The sequence below is a fragment of the Salmo salar genome, chromosome 24 (genome assembly GCF_965601325.2).
Source record: "Salmo salar chromosome 24, fSalSal1, whole genome shotgun sequence".
Lineage (NCBI taxonomy): Eukaryota > Metazoa > Chordata > Actinopteri > Salmoniformes > Salmonidae > Salmo > Salmo salar.
In genome coordinates this window covers 31,787,501-31,804,640 of record NC_138314.1, presented here as the reverse complement: position 1 = coordinate 31,804,640, position 17,140 = coordinate 31,787,501, and the positions used below count along the sequence as shown (strand labels likewise).

The 17,140-nt window shown below is 40.6% G+C and overlaps 2 protein-coding genes across 2 annotated transcripts in view; both read right to left on the bottom strand.

The window, feature by feature from the left end:
• Positions 1-1,796: 1,796 nt before the first annotated feature.
• LOC106585675 (sodium-dependent serotonin transporter) lies at positions 1,797-9,224 on the bottom strand. The gene is made up of 8 exons (XM_082968384.1): positions 9,159-9,224; positions 8,832-8,935; positions 7,244-7,371; positions 6,919-7,031; positions 6,676-6,807; positions 6,314-6,433; positions 4,304-4,471; positions 1,797-1,880 (listed from the first exon to the last, which is right to left on the bottom strand). The coding sequence occupies exons 1-8, from the start codon at positions 9,222-9,224 to the stop codon at positions 1,797-1,799; spliced, it is 915 nt and encodes a 304-aa protein (XP_082824510.1).
• Positions 9,225-14,592: 5,368 nt separating this feature from the next.
• LOC145850489 (sodium-dependent serotonin transporter) overlaps positions 14,593-17,140 on the bottom strand; it is a 5,783-nt gene continuing 3,235 nt past the window's right edge. The window contains exons 2-6 of the mRNA XM_082968383.1: positions 16,927-17,061; positions 16,374-16,593; positions 15,598-15,736; positions 15,185-15,319; positions 14,593-14,631 (exon numbers count right to left, since the gene is read on the bottom strand). Of these exons, the coding sequence (XP_082824509.1) occupies positions 14,593-14,631; positions 15,185-15,319; positions 15,598-15,736; positions 16,374-16,593; positions 16,927-17,061 (668 nt within the window). The remainder of the gene's footprint in view (positions 14,632-15,184; positions 15,320-15,597; positions 15,737-16,373; positions 16,594-16,926; positions 17,062-17,140) is intronic.

The window sequence follows — 17,140 nt, the reverse complement described above, 5'->3', positions numbered from 1 at the left end:
ACTGTTTCTGTCAAGTTGAACAGCAGCAAGCGATCAAATCATGGTTTTGTTGTTATAAAAAAAATACAATATATAGTAATGGTAAGAAGAAGACGAAGAAGAACAAAGTGGACAAAAAGCACAAGGATGTAATACATATGTTTATATATATATATATATTTTTTTTTTTTTTTACTTCTCATTACATGTATACGATAACATTTGCTGCCACATCCTACAAATACAAGGACCTCCATGCTTCCTTTTCTATTTAGAAAGATGGACCGAAATCACAAAACATTCCAAATATTAAATAGCATAATTAAAACGGCTCATCACATTATTCTCTGAAGATAAATCTTTGATTTGGGATTGAGTAACAGTTCAAACAGTCTTATCAAATAGAGAGACAATAAAAGTGTTTTAGTTTTTTGGTCGGGAGAGGCCAAATATCAATACATATTATATAATGCTTTGACCTATCTACAATATTTACGCAGATTTAAGGCAGAAAACACTGGAAGTTGTTTATCCCAACAACAAACACTTGGGGGAAAATATTTTGTACTCTCTTTGTAACTGATATTTATTAAGACACTGGTAAAATGGGTACCAACTGGTTCAAAAGAATTGGGAAAGGCTCAGAAACCAAATGCATAACAATAATTATGTAATTATCATTTCACCTACATTTCCAAGTAAATTCCAGGTAAATAAAGGACTATGAAATAAAGCATAACCAAAAATGAAATACTTTTAGCAGCTTATTTGGTCTCATCTGCTAACTGCATTATTTGAGGTAGGCCTAATCCTTTTAACTTGCATGTTGGCGAGGAACTATTGTTGGTTAAAATCCATTGAAAAAACGTTTAAGACATCAACCATTTGTCAGCCGCACAGTATAACTTGTTTTACTTATCACACATAACAAATTACATTATCTGTATGAAAAACAGTTATTCACATGTATATTAATACATATTTTTGGTTATTCATCTTATTGAACCAATACTCTTCAAAAATATCCCCTGCGTTTTATGTTTTGGGATGTTGATGAGATATTTTCCAAAACTGCTTCTCACTGTGGTTGCTTAAAAGGGTACGCCATAAAAAATAAAAAAAATACAATGGTAATTTAATGTGACTGGGTCATGTTTTTGAACTCTTAATAATAACCTAGCAAAAATAAGTCATTGATGAGAAGTGACTGCATTGTGTCCTTCAGTCTTACAACCAAATCTTATTATGATAGTCTTAGTGAGATGCTCTTTGTGATTGTGTGGTTGTCTCAAGCTGTAGAAACAAACCTGTCTTGGGATCAGTCCTACATTTTCTGTCCAAAATAAACTGTATTTTACGGATGCTTTCAGACTGAATATTCATTCATATTTCATTTTATTCTATTTACATTAAAGTCCCCTGTTACACTTTATTTGGATAGTCATGCTATCAACAAACTATCTGTTGATAAGCAACTGCTTGCTAAGGTTACAGTTAGGGTAAGGTTTAGAATAAGGGTTAGGGTTAGGGTAAGGGTGAAGGTTAGAGTTAGAGCTAGGGTTAGGATAAGGGTTAAGGTTAGGGTTAGGATTAGTAGATAGTTAGTTGAAATGTTACCGATAGTCTGTAGATATTCTGTAGAGCATCTACAGATGTACTAACACACTATTTGTGTTTATTGTACTCATTGAGCTACAGAAAAAAATATTTGTTGAACGCTCCATGAGATTGATCTGTCTGCTGATTTGGCCCTCGTTCAGGAGTCTGTTGGTAGCAACATAATGTGCCTGGCTGGGTTCTTGGCAACGTGGGTGCTTCTATGGAACAGTACTCATGTTGAGGGAGTCTGTGTGGATCTCTGGCATAATGGTCCTCTCAGGTCTCAGACAAACAGCTAGGCGCTGGGGACAACAACAGGTAGACACCAAGGATGTGGAACAAGAGATAGTTAAACCATGTGTCATCCACTTATCACATATTGATACTGTATACAGTATATAAGATAAATGCTGCTTTTAGGACCACAAATTACACAGTACTCATCTATGTCTTGTCAATAGCCAGCACAGTGCATGACTGTACATACAGTTGAAGTCAGAAGTTTACATACACTTAGGTTGGAGTCAGTAAAACTTGTTTTTCAACCACTCCACAAATTTCTTGTTAACAAACAATAGTTTTGGCAAGTCGGTTAGGACATCTACTTTATGCATGACACAAGTAATTTTTCCAACAATTGTTTACAGACACATTATTTCACTTATAATTCACTGTATCACAATTCTAGTGGGTCAGAAGTTTACATACACTAAGTTGACTGTGCCTTTAAACAGCTTGGAAAATTCCAGAAAATGATGTCATGGCTTTAGAAGCTTCTGATAGGCTGGAGGTGTACCTGTGGATGTATTTCAAGGCCAACCTTCAAACTCAGTGCCTCTTTGCTTGACATCATCGGAAAATCAAAAGAAATCAGCCAAGACCTTAGAAAAAAAATTGTAGACCTCCACAAGTCTGGTTCATCCTTGGGAGCAATTTCCAAACGCCTGAAGGTACAATGCTCATCTGTACAAACAATAGTACGCAAGTATAAACACCATGGGACCACGCAGCCGTCATACCACTCAGGAAGGAGACGGATTCTGTCTCCTAGAGATGAACGTACTTTGGTGCAAATCCATCCCAGAACAACAGCAAAGGACCTTGTGAAGATGCTGGAGGAAACAAGTACAAAAGTATCTATATCCACAGTAAAACGAGTCCTATATAGACATAACCTGAAAGGCCGCTCGGCAAGGAAAAAGACACCGCTCCAAAACCGCCATAAAAAAGCCAGACTACGGTTTGCAACTGCACATGGGGACAAAGATTGTACTTTTTGGAGAAATGTCCTCTGGTCTGATGAAACAAAAATAGAACTGTTTGGCCATAATGACCATCGTTATGTTTGGAGAAAAAAGGGGGAGGCTTGCAAGCGTAAGAGCACCATCCCAACCGTGAAGCAGGGGGGTGGCTGCATCATGTTGTGGGGGTGCTTTGCTGCAGGATGGTCTGGTGCACTTCACAAAATTGATGGCATCATGAGGTAGGAAAATGATGTGGATATTTTGAATCAACATCTCAAGACATCAGTCAGGAAGTTATAGCTTGGTCGCAAATGGGTCTTCCAAATGGACAATGACCCCAAGCATACTTCCAAAGTTGTGTCAAAATGGCTTAAGGACAACAAAGACAAGATATTGGAGTGGCCATCACAAAGCCCTGACCTCAATCCTATAGAACATGTGTGGGCAGAACTGAAAAAGCGTGTGTGAGCAAGGAGGCCTACAAGCCTGACTCAGTTACACCAGCTCTGTCAGGAGGAATGGGCCAAAATTCACCAACTTATTGTGGGAAGCTTGTGGAAGTCTACCCAAAACGTTTGACCCAAGTTAAACAATTTAAAGGCAATGCTACCAAATACTAATTGAGTATATGTAAACTTCTGATCCACTGGGAATGTAATGAAAGATGTCATTCTGACATTTCACATTCTTAAAATAAAGTGGTGATCCTAACTGACCTAAGACAGGGAATTCTTACTAGGATTAAATGTCAGGAATTGTGAAAAACTGAGTTTAAATGTATTTGGCTAAGGTGTATGTAAACTTCCAACTTCAACTGTACAACACCAGGCTGTATCAAGTCTTGTAGATTCCATTAGAGCAGTGCTTCTCAGCTGGTTTACTCTCGGCACCCAAACTGAACCAGGTTGTCTCAGTCGCGACCCAATATTGGCATTGCGAAAAGAATCGCCAAAATACAATTTGCGAAACTATTTGTAATGTAGTAAATGTAGCAATTATATGACAAGGGAACAACATTCCAACTTCTTTCGACGTCAATAATAACATTTTGTCCATATTCTTGATGAAGAATGTTAATAAACTCACTGGTTTGAGACACAAAGTCAACCAAAATAGCGCTGCTAATAGCTCTATATTGAAAATACTGTGATTGAAGAAAAACATTTCAGAGATGTTTAAAAATGTAAGTTCATTATCATTTCTACCACAGGAGGTTGGTGGCACCTTAAGTGGGGCAGTATCAGTGGAATGGTATCAAATACATCAAACACATGGTTTCCATTTGTTTGATGCCATTTCATTTACTCCATTCCAGCCTTTATTATGAGCCGTCCTCCCCTCAACAGCCTCCACTAATTTCTACATACTTTCTACCTGGTTTAAGTCGTTTAAGTTCAGACTGGAGTATTTTTTGTTGTAAAAAAACAAACGTCCCAGGTTGCGACCCACCAGTTGAGAATCGCTGCATTAGAGGGCCTGACCTGTTTCAGTGATCCGGGGGTCCACACCAGCTTGTAGACCATATAGATGGGGATCCACATGAAGGACGAGGCACCGATGATGTAGCCCACCGTAATGCTCCAGTCTGGGTACTTGTAGTCAAAGAGTTGGAGGGGCGCAGGCTTGAGCAGGGAGCTCACTATTATATACTGTGAAAGCAGAGAGACAAAGACAAACAGTAAAGTCTCACACGCCACACTCATATTTTTCTCAATTAGAATTCACATGTGACAATGGCATGCGCCCTATTAGATGCCCGTTGTGCCTCTACAAATGTTTCTCTTTATTTTGTGAGATGATCACAGACCATCTAGGGAGATGAGGGCAGAAACAATTTAGCCCATACAAAAAAGGGAGAATAGTAAAGGAAGCAAGCTCGATGAAAATGTCAGCTCTTTCAGCAGCGGAAGGCTAAGAGAGATTAAAGGAGATGTATGCAGGTGAATGAAATGTACATTTACAGGGAAAATATTGTAGAATATAAACAGGAGAAAAGGAGATTTGGATAAGACATTGATGCAGGAGGGAGATGTGTGTCCCCTACTTCAGATTGAATAATTGAAGGTGAAGGGTTCTATGCTGAAATGCTTAAATTCTGCAGGTATAACCCATTATGGTGTACATTTTACATTTTCGTCATTTAGCAGACGCTCTTATCCAGAGCAACTTACAGTAGTGAATACATACATTTCATACATTTTTGTACTGGCCCCGGTGGGAATCGAACCCACAACCCTGGCGTTGCACACACCATGCTGGCGTTGCACACACCATGCTGGCGTTGCACACACCATGCTGGCGTTGCACACACCATGCTGGCGTTGCACACACCATGCTGGCGTTGCAAACACCATGCTCTACTAACTGAGCCACAGGGAAGGCTGTAGTTATAATACATTGTAATTCTTGCCATGAGCATTTATGACCCTATTATAATGTCTTATAATCAACTCAAAATAAGCCTGATTAAATAACAACCATTTTGAGTCAGTTGAAATTATGATAGTCCTTAGAGACATAGCATTTTACAAGCTGTATTTTAAGCCACTTTAAAGACTCATACATGCTTATTACAAGTTATAAAGCATTATACATTTAAGCAAAGTGTAACCATACTGTCTCTGGCGAAGTCCAAATGAAATGTTAGCACATCTGATCCTACACTAACCATCCACCCATGTCATTTAACCTGCCATGACCATTGGCATGTTAGGGCAAGTTACCCAAAAGGGCCATGTGGAAGATTTGACGTTTGAGATCTTGGAGAGGTTTACAAAAAACTGATAGGGAGCTGTAGGTCAATCAGATTGAGTCAGATTTGTGAACTAATGGATGGCTAACAATGTTAAATCAGTTTTAATTGTTGCAGTATGATGACAATGCTTGCTTTAATGTGAATCCAGTAGTTCATTGTACAATATATTCCATAATTTCTAATCTTATCGGTTGGTTGCCCTACGGTTGTGCTTACCGCTAGAAATGCAGGACTAATAGCCACCCAGCACACCTTCCAGAATAATCCCGGATAATAGCCTAACATGGATTTAATGTCATTGCTGAATCTTGTGATACCTGAAACAAATGAAAATTGAAGAGAGAGGGTTAAACAACACTATGACAACAACTTGAAAAAATGACTCTAAAAATAACTTTGTCATGTGCAATCTGAAAAATGCATTGTTAGCAGGATGCATAATGCATTTCTTCAGCTTTTACAACCACAACAAAATATGGATTTACATGTTAGTTATTTTAGCAGACACTCTTATCCAGAGCAATTTACAGTAGTAATTAGGGTTAAGTGTCTTGCTCAAGGGCACATGGTCAGATTTTTCACCAGATTGGGGATTTGAACCAGCGACCGTTTTGTTACTGACCCAATGCTCTTAAACACTGGGATACCTGCAGTATAAATGAGGCAGTATGAATTAAAATGTCTTTCTAATGCAAGATACTAGTAGGAGTATAGGAAGCGTAAACTGTAATATCACCATTAGTTCACCATTCTTACCATAGAACCAGGAAACGGCGATGGCCTCAAGAAAACCAACAGCAATGATGGAGGAACCCACCCCAAATTCCTCCAGCAGTTTCACCACATAGGCCCCACCCTGAGAGAAACACATGCTTGTCACTCATGTGGCAAATGTATCATTCTAATCAAGTTACTCAAAATAGAACGGATTGTTAATTTACTATTAATTTATATTCTATTATTTAGCCTGTCTACAGTGCCATCTTGAAATGACAACTGTAGCATCAGCCACTTCCACATCCTAGTCCTCAAGTGCCCTAAAAAAAAATAATCTTAACCTGTTGTAGTCTGTCTTCAAAGTGCTAAATTCTTATTTACATTGGTAAGAGTGCTGAGGGAGCCCAAAAAGCACACAACGACCAAGCCCAGTACAAACAGCTCCCGTCTGTGCGCCAGGTATTCAGGGTATTCATCCATCACAGCAGTAATGATAGCCTCCAGTCCTCCGAACTTAGACAGAAATTAGAGCGGGCCACGTCAATGAGAGTGATTACATAAAACAATTAAAGATCACTTAATTTAGAGATAATCTGATACATCAAATTAGGCAAGTCTTCATACCGTGCTGTCAAGCCCAAGAGTGATCATCATCACGAAGAAGATAATGGCGAAGAACGTTGATCCTGTCATGTTGGCTATGGCCTCTGGATATGTGATGAAGAGTAGGCTCGGACCTGGGGGGTGGGGGGTGGGGGGGTAAATCCCAGGTTGAGAACAATCTCAAAGCTGCAATGTCCTATTCTTGTTGTAGATATAGAAATACATTCTTATTGAACATGTACAGTCAGTTACAGCAGTGTATAAAAAACATATAAATACACAAAAAACAGGTATTGGAGAAACTTTTTAAGTGGTTTTAGAGAGTTGGAGAGTTTTGGCCACATACCTTTGTCTCTGGCCACATCCTCCACATTCACATTTCTCTTCTCTGCCATGTACCCCAGCATAGTGAAGATCACAAACCCAGACATGAAGCTGGTCAGGCAGTTCACCAGGCTGGTCACTATGGCGTCACTACAGCGTCACAACACAGAGGCAAACATGGTGCCTGTCTGATAATCTCAAGTATTGTCATTCATATACCTTACTCTGGTTTGGTTGTGAACAGTTGTTACATTGGGATTTTGTAAATGTGGCAACTGTCCCCAAAATGGATTACCTTTGTGAGACATGTTCTTGACCAAGCTCGCTAGCCAGCAAGCAAACATAGACAGTGGACCATTGAGATACACAGTATTCTAAATGCCATTTTTAATTTCTATGGGGTGGGCATTCACTTTCTTTTCATTAGGATAACCCTGTCAGCAAGAGTAAGTCCATTCACATTCTGTGTGATTCATGAATGTCTCTGAGAAGCAGCAGTGCCACTGTTTCTTCACCTGTACCACTGTTACACTACTAACCACATTAACCACGTCCACGCCAGCCGTCTGACATGGAGCTTACAATTCAATTTCTCCTTCAGGTGAGCCCCGTCACCCATTCATCTCCCACCACGCTGGACTCACCACTCCCTCTTTCTAATTAGAATTACATTCTTAAAGAGTTGCTGTGGGACATCCGTTTAAGCCTATCTATTCAACACATCGTAAATAAATCCCTGTGAATGGCCGGTGCTTCCTCCCTCCCCTCCTACATTGGGCTGATGTGTATAAAAGTGAGAGATATAGTTAGCCTGCCCGAGACACATGTTTTTGTCACTGGATGTCAATGCATGACGGCCTTTTGTGAGAGAGATTGGAAACGCTATTGTGGAGATCCAGCCTCACTTCTACCTACCTCACTGGTGTGTGGGGCATTCAGGAGGAGGAGCAACTTCCTTTTCCTCCCTGGACAAGTTTACCTCCTCTAAGTCATACTGGGATTTACTTTTTGTTTGGAAGTGATTGATTGATTGATGTGGTTCACAGTTTCATATGCTCTCACAGGTGTGGCTCAGTTGGTATGGTGCTAGCAATGGAAGGTTTGTGGGTTTGATTCCAACTGGGGCCCCCCTTAGTGTAAGTAGCTTCGAATATAAGCGTCTACTAAATGGCATATGTGAATACAGGCAGATATATTGTAGCTTAATTTATCAAAGTCTCCCATTTCTCCAGGTGTGTTGTGTGCAAATGACCCAAAAGATTGAGTAACACTTTATAATACATTTAAATGAATAATCCATTATACATGTTTATAAGTGGTTTATATATTTTAAATGCTTATGAATATGAATGTTAATAAGGCTTAGGCTATATGTTTCTAAATGCTACCAAATAATTACAGTTATTTAATAATAGTTTATAAATAGTTAATTAATTTAATGCTTTTTCATGAAGGTTATCACAAAGAGTTGTGCATAATTGAGCCAAATCGTTTGGGATAAAACCTCTGCCAAATTGCATACCTTTTAAAAAAAAGTTACTTCTATAAAAATGGATAATCAGAAGTGTGTATTTACTATTATTCAAAGGAGTTTTAGTATCAGCTCTTACCGATAACAGTTGTTGGTGAAGGGGTTGTAGCTGGAGAGGGCAAGGAGCACCCCAAAGCCCGGCCCCAGGGAGAAGAAGATCTGAGCCGCAGCATCTACCCACACCTACAAAACACATGGAGATGAATTACACTCACATGACCCAACCTGTGGGATTCTATCTCACCATATTCACTAAATAAGCACTTAGGAAATGTACCTGCACTTTCATAATATCAGACTTGGTGATTTGACCTGTATAGTCTCCTGCACTTTCATAATATCAGACTTGGTGATTTGACCTGTATAATCTCCTGCACTCTCATAATATCAGACTTGGTGATCTGACCTGTATAGTCTCCTGCACTCTCATAATATCAGACTTGGTGATTTGACCTGTATAGTCTCTGTGCATGACTCGACAGAATAAAGACCTGTATCAAGCTACTGAAGCATAACTGTTCCCGTCTGTCTGTCTGTCTGTCTGTCTGTCTGTCTGTCTGTCTGTCTGTCTGTCTGTCTGTCTGTCTGTCTGTCTGTCTGTCTGTCTGTCTGTCTGTCTGTCTGTCTGTCTGTCTGTCTGTCTGTCTGTCTGTCTGCCTGCCTGCCTGCCTGCCTGTCCAACCTCGACTCAGGGATCGACTAAACATAGTAAATGAACATTTAGTATGATATGTTACTTTTCATATGGTATGTATTCATTTGTGGACGCCCATCATCCATTTCGTATGATATTTTAAGTACTGAATTTCATACAACATGTTACGAATTTGCAATATGTATGATATATAACTAATTCCAATTTGTTGTGGCTAACGTTAGCTAGGTGCAGGCCCGTGCACAGACCTTTTGTGGAGCAAGTGCTTAAAGTGAAAAAAGGGCACCCCCCCCCCAAATACACTGAGTGTAAAAAACATTAAGGATACCTGCTCTTTCCATGTCATAGACCGACCAGGTGAATCCAGGTGAAAGCTATGATCCCTTATTGATGTCACTTGTTAAATCCCCTTCAATCAGTACATATGAAGGGGAGGAGACAGGTTAAAAAAATGCTTTTTAAGCCTTGAGACAATTGAGACATGGATTGTGTGTGTGCCATTCAGAGGGTGAATGGGCAAGACAAAATATTTAAGTGCCTTTGAATGGGGTATGGTAGTAGGTGCCAGGCGCACCGGTTTGTGTCAAGAGCTGCTGGGTTTTCCACACTCAAGAGTTTCCTGTGTGTATCAAGAATGGTCCACCACCCAAAGGACATTCAGCCAACTTGACACAACTGTGGGAAGCAATGGAGCTAGCATGGACCAGAATCGATGTAGCGCGACACATCTCCGTCGCATAGAGTTGATTAGGTTGTTGATTGTGGCCTGTGGAATGTTGTCCCAATCCTCTTCAATGTTCAATGGCTGTGCAAAGTTGTTGGATATTGGCGGGATATGCTCAATGGGTGACATGTCTGGTTAATTTGCAGGCCATGTAAGAACAGCTTCAAGGAATTGTGTACAGATCCTTGTGACATGGGGCCATGCATTATCATGCTGAAACATGAGATGAATGGCGGTGGATGAATGGTATGACAGTGGACCTCAGGATCTTGTCGCGGCATCTCTGTGAGTTAAAATTGCCATGAATAAAATGCAATTGTGTTTGTTGTCTGTAGCTTATGCCTGCCCATACCATAAACCCACCGCCACCATGGGGCACTCTGTTCACAACGTTGACATCAGCAAACCGCTCGCCCACACGACGCTATACACGTGGTCTGCAGTTGTGAGGCTGGTTGAGGTACTGCCAAATTCTCTAAAACGATGTTGGAGACGGCTTATGGTAGAGAAATTAACATTCAATTCTCTTGCAACAGCTCTGGTGGACATTCCTGCAGTCAGCATTCCATTTGCATGCTCCCTCAAAACTTGAGACAACTGTGGTATTGTGTTGTGACAAAACTGGACATTTTAGAGTGGACTTTTATTGTCCCCAGCACAAGGTGCACCTGTGTAATGATCATGCTGTTGAATCAGCTTCTTGATATGCCACAACAGTCAGGTGGATGGATTATCTTGGCAAAGGAGAAATGCTCACTAACAGGGATGTAAACAAAATTGTGCACAAAATTTGACATAAATTATATTTTTGTGCATATGGGAAATTTCTGGAATCTTCTATTTCAGCTCATGAAACATGGGACCAGAACTTTACATGTGACATTAATATTTTTGTTCAGTGTATACAGTACCAGTCAAACTCATTCATGGGTTTTTCTTTATTTTTACTATTTTCTATATTGTAGAATAATCCAAAATATGAAATAATACATATGGAATCATGTAGTAACCAAAAAAGTGTTCAACAAATCTAAATATATGTTATATTTGAGATTCTTCAAATAGCCACCATTTGCCTTGATGACAGCTTTGGAAGCTCTTCGCATTCTCTCAACCAGATCCACCTGGAATGATTTTCCAACAGATTTGAAGGAGTTCCCACATACGCTGAGCACTTGTTGGCTGCTTTTCCTTCACTCTGCGGTCCGACTCATCCCAAACCATCTCCATTTGGTTGAGGTCAGAAGATTGTGGAGGCCAGGTCATCTGATGCAGCACTCCATCACTCTCCTTCTTGGTAAAATAGCCCTTACACAGCCTGGAGGTGTGTTGGGTCATTGTCCTGTTGAAAAACAAATGATAGTCCCACTAAGCCCAAACCAGATGGGATAGAGTTCTAAATAAATCCCAGACAGTGTCACCAGCAAAGCACCCCCACACCATCACACCTCCTCCTCCAGACCACACATGGGAACCACACATGCGGAGATCATCCGTTCACCCACACTCCAATTTGGACTCCAGACCAAAGAACAAATTTCCACCAGTCTAATGTCCATTGCTCGTGTTTCTTGGCCCAAGTAAGTCTCTTGGTATTATAGGTATCCTTTAGTAGTGGTTTCTTTGCAGCAATTCGACCACGAAGGCCAGATTCACACAGTCTCCTCTGAACAGTTTATGTTGAGATGTGTCTGTTACTTGAACTCTGTGAAGCATTTATTTGGGCTGCAATTTCTAAGGCTGGTAACTCTAATGAACTTATCCTCTGCAGCAGAGGTAACTCTGGGTCTTCCTTTCCTGTGGCGGTCCTCATGAGAGTCAGTTTCATCATAGCGCTTGATGGTTTTTGCGACTGCACTTGAAGAAACTTTAAAAGTTATTGAAATGTTCCTTATTGACTGACCTTCATGTCTTAAAGTAATGATGGACTGTCGTTTCTCATTGCTTATTTGAGCTGTTCTTGCCATAATATGGACTTGGTCTTTTACCAAGAAGGGCTATCTTCTGTATACCACCTCTACCTTGTTACAACACAACTGATTGACTCAAACGCATTAAGAAGGAAAGAAATTCCACAAATTAACTTTTAAGAAGGAACACCTATTAATTTAAATGCATTGCAGGTGACTACCTCATGAAGCTGGTTGAGAGAATGTCAAGTGTGTGCAAAGCTGTCATCAAGGCAAAGGGTGGCTATTTGAAAAATCTCAAATATAAAATATATTTATATTTTATTAACACTTTTTTGGTTACTACATGAGTCCATATGTATTATTTCATAGTTTTGATGTCTTCACTATTATTCTACAATGTAGAAAATAGTAAAAATAAAGTAAAACCCTTGAATGAGTAGGTGTTCCAAAACGTTTGACCAGTAGTGCATATACAGTGCATTCAGAAAGTATTCAGACCCCTTCGCTTTTTTCACATTTTGTTACGTTACAGCCTTATTCTAAAATGGATTAAATAAATACAAATCCCATCATTCTACACACAATACCCCATATTGTTAGAAATATTTGCAAATTTATAATTTAAAAAAACGTAAATACCTTATTCACATAAGTATTCAGACTCTTTGCTATGAGACTCGAAATTGAGCTCAGTGCATCCTGTTTCCATTGATCATCCTTGAGATGTTTCTATAACTTGATTGGAGTCCTCCTGTGGTGAATTCTATTGATTGGACATGATTTGGAAAGGCACACACCTGTCTATATAAAGTCCCACAGTTGACAGTGCATGTCAGAGCAGAAACCAAGACATGAGGTCGAAGGAATTGTCCGTAGCGCTCCAAGACAGGATTGGAAGAAGTTTGGAACCACCAAGACTCTTCCTAGAGCTGGCCGCCCGACCAAACTGAGCAATCGGGGGAGAAGGGCCTTGATCAGGGAGGTGACCAAGTACCAGATGGTCACGCTGACAGAGCTCCAGAGTTCCTCTGTGGAGCTGGGAGAATCTTCCAGCCCTCTGCAGCCCTCCACCAATCAGGTCTTTATTGTAGAGTGAGAAATGTAGTTGTAGATATGTAGATGTAAATGTAGATAACACTTTTATTTCCCTTTTGACCCCCATTTTAATTGCATAGAAAATCAGGGGAAATCCAGATTATCTAATGTGTCACACAAGCATGAGGATGTCGTGCTCGAAGGGGGTGTTCATGAAGGAACCAATGGGATGCTCGGGGGGGGGGGATGCGCCAATGGGACAAGTGCATTAGCGCATTGCTCTGCATTCACAGTGACAGAAGGGCAGAGGAGGGGACTTTTTTCTAGATTTATGAGTTTATGAGGAATTATCTAATTTGATGGGCAATTTGTTGCATTTACAATTACAAGGCCACCAATCAAAAGGGCAGATTTTTCATAGGAGGGCAAAAGGGCAGGCGCTCCAGCATCCCTATGGCTCTATCTGTGCACGTGCCTGACTAGGTGGCTAGGTGGCTAACATTAGCTAGGCTAGGTTAGGGTTAGGTGTTAAGGTTATGTCTTTGAGGCCAGGCCTGCCTGCCTGCCTGTCTGTCTGTGATAATCATCTGCTATTCTAGATATTTAAATGCTATGCAATGGTGGAACAAGCTCCCTCACGACGCCAGGACAGCGGTGTCAATCACCACCTTCCGGAGACACCTGAAACCCCACCTCTTCAAGGAATACCTGGGATAGGATAAAGTAATCGTTCTAACCCCCCCCCCTTAAAAGATTTAGATGCACTATTGTAAAGTGGTTGTTCCACTGGATATTATAAGGTGAATGCACCATTTTGTAAGTCGCTCTGGATAAGAGCGTCTGCTACATGACGTAAATGTAAATGTATGTTCTCATTTTAAAATTGTTCCGTTTCAGACAGCTGATTCCATCCAAGCATCAAATCATATCAAATCAAATCAAGCACAGTGTTTCTTGCTGAATACCTAATAAATACCATGTAACACTTCAAATTAAAGTCTGCACATAATAATATATTACTTTTTATTAGCATGTATGCACATTTACGTCTATGCACATTTTGATGTTTTGTAGTCGGGATAATAATAAGATATTATAAAGTGGGTCATACATGCTGATGTCAAGTCTTGTAATGCATTGCACATCATAATGCATTATACCTGCAGCGTAAGCACAAATTAAAGGGTGTTCATTGAATTGAATTCCAAAATTGTAATTTTCTGTATTTTCCGATGGATTTCTGTGACCTGTTGTGTCCAATGACAGTTGTGCTGAATGATAGCCTCATACAGATCCTATTTCACAGCTGTACTGAGTGATCTGAAGAGGAGCATGCATTTGGAGAGGGAGAGGAGGACGAAAAGAGAAAGTGTATGTGTGATTGCGAGAGAATGGAGGGGGGGGCTTTGTTAATGTAAAAAACATCTAAACCAATTACGCATCTCATTATCACATGCTGTGGCTTATTTATGCATCTCATCTCATCATTATTCCCTTGAACCAAAGCGCTCACTCATGCTGAGCCAACAACACAGCACTGGACCATCAGACACTAGAAATTAAAGGACATATGATAGACTGTTCCCAATATACTGGTTGCAATGAACTCAGGCTGCCATCCCCATCACCAGAAAGGCAAGTTTACAGATGCAGTATTTGTTGTGCCGCGCATCACAGCACAGCATACTGCACTCGTCTGGGTCAAAATCGCCTGGGGAAAAACATTTTACTGCATTGAATTCAAATAACAAATGCCACACATCCTCTTCATCACCAGGGAAATTACATTATTTTGTATGGGATTGACTGTGTTTGACCACTGCTGTGCACTTCCTTTCTTTGATGTATTTTGACACAGGCGGGTGCAAAATGCTGTGCTGTGACGTGCAAGAAAAACTACTGCGTCTGTACAACCAAATAGTGACATCATTCTAACATCCCATGCCAAATATTTGCCCGCTCAGTCTACTATACCAACTCCCATTTGGTACCAAAATTATCAGACAATTATGAAAAATTATTCAAGCTGTTTGACAGTGTTTCCGGCTCGAAACAGATGATCATATGAAATTGATGTGATCATGTGGAATCTTATCATAACTCACACTGGTCTCGAAGAGTTTCTCCCACTTGGGCTGGAGGTAGAAGACCACTCCCTTCCATGCACCTGGTAGGGTGGCACCACGGATCAACAGGATGAAGAGCACCACATAGGGCAAGGTGGCTGTCACCCACACTACCTGGCACGGGACGGGAAAAGCAGCAGACAGAGAGAGAGAGAGAGAGATGAGAAGGGAAGAGAAATTGAGATTATAGCCTTGTGAATCACACTGGACATGGTATTGTAATGACCCTAGTCTTTGGACATCCCCAACTGAAATATCTCTCTGTGGCCAGTGTGTTTGCCTTTGGGTCGAATGACCTGATACTAACCACCACCGTTTTGCTATAATATGCTCCGGTAATTGCCCCCACACACTGACACCCCTTTCCTGGAAGAGTGGCTTGGACTTGTTACCTTCCCTGATGTCTTCACTCCCTTCCAGAGACTGAAGTAAACGATAGTGAAGATGAGGAAGAGGCAGAGCATCAGCTGCCAGCGAACACCCCCCACGTTACGTAGCCCATCGGACTTGTGGATTTCCAGAACATTCCTCCTAAGGTGGAACAATATATGAGTTGTTTACATGTACTTCCTTTGCCTGTAAGCCTCAGCCTACATACACTGCTAAAACTAAGGCTGCTTTGTGGTTCGATATAGATCATTTTGAGGGCCATATAATACAGATGTAGGATCTTAATTTGACCACCCTGTTGCAGGAGGAAATGTAACATTTGTAGTGTATTTGAGGTTTAAAAAGGCTTTTCATTTTCGACTTTGAAATTTCAGACTTAATTTACCAAACCCTACAAAAATATCCATGAATTATAATCCACATAATAATTCACATCCTGTTGCTGCAGGATTATTCTCCTGCTGTAGCAAATTGGCTCAAATGAAGATCCTACATCTGTGTAAGCGAGCCATTGAACTATCATTGGTTAGCTAAATAGAGCACCAGTTCTTCTTGCAGTGTGCTAAGTTCATTTCCTGTTTTCTATATAGCTTTACATAATCACAGCATGTTTCAACACTTGTAAGCAATGCACTATTGTGAAATGTAAAAGATTGCATTAAATATGTCGAAACATTTTAATGCAATGAAATGATAATGATGTCAACCCATTGACGTGGCTTTTGGAGATCATGGTAACAGTATTTCACCGTGCTGTCTGCCACTTACATGCACTTACGTGTAAAATTCCTCAGCAGGTGACCTGGAGTAGTTATTCCAGGTCACGTTGTCTTTCAGGAAGTAGTTGGTACAGTTTTCAGTGTTCCAGGCATTGTCACAGTTGGTCCAGGGCAGGACGCTGGCGAAGGATGAGTAGAAGTAGAAGAGTGCCCAGGCGATGATGGTGTTGTAGTAGAAGGAGACGTAGAGCGAGATAACACAGATCGCATACCCAATGCCTGAAACCATGGACAGATGGATCAATGCCATCAGAGAGTAGAGGTCTGTGCCTCAGTGTAAATAGGCCTATTATGCCATTTTGAAATGACCAATTACTTTGTAGTAGGCCTAGTGTAAATGTAATTGTGCTGTACTTCAATTGACCCGCTTTACAAATTTTTCCACAGTCACCTTGTGCTATAAATACACTGTTGAATTGACAACAGTAAGGGTCACCACGTGAACGTGATAAGAAGATGTGTAGTATGCAGGTAACGTAAAGATGTGCACTAGTGTGGGGTCAGTCAGTTGTGAGGTGGGTTGTGTATGAAGGTAGATGATGCCAGTCCTACCTTTGAAGATGGGGCATATGTGTTTCCATATGGATATGGCACCAGTTCTGTGGAACTGTCCCAGTGCCAGTTCCATGTAAAAGAGTGGCACCCCTCCAAAAATCGCCATGACAATGTAGGGGATTAGGAAAGCCCCTGTACATAGATGTAGAGAGGCGAAATCACAGGTCTGACTCATCACTTTAACGGGATCACATTGTGTTGATGAAGATGT

Excerpts from the sequence above, each read along its gene's own strand:
- LOC106585675 (XM_082968384.1), bottom strand. The coding sequence starts at position 9,224 with ATGCACAGAGACTATACAGGTCAAATCACCAAGTCTGATATTATGAGA. Across the intron at positions 8,936-9,158 it reads GAGTGCAGGAGACTATACAG|GTGTGGGTAGATGCTGCGGC; the intron begins GTCAGATCACCA and ends TGTGTTTTGTAG. Across the intron at positions 7,032-7,243 it reads GGATGTGGCCAGAGACAAAG|GTCCGAGCCTACTCTTCATC; the intron begins GTATGTGGCCAA and ends CCCACCCCCCAG.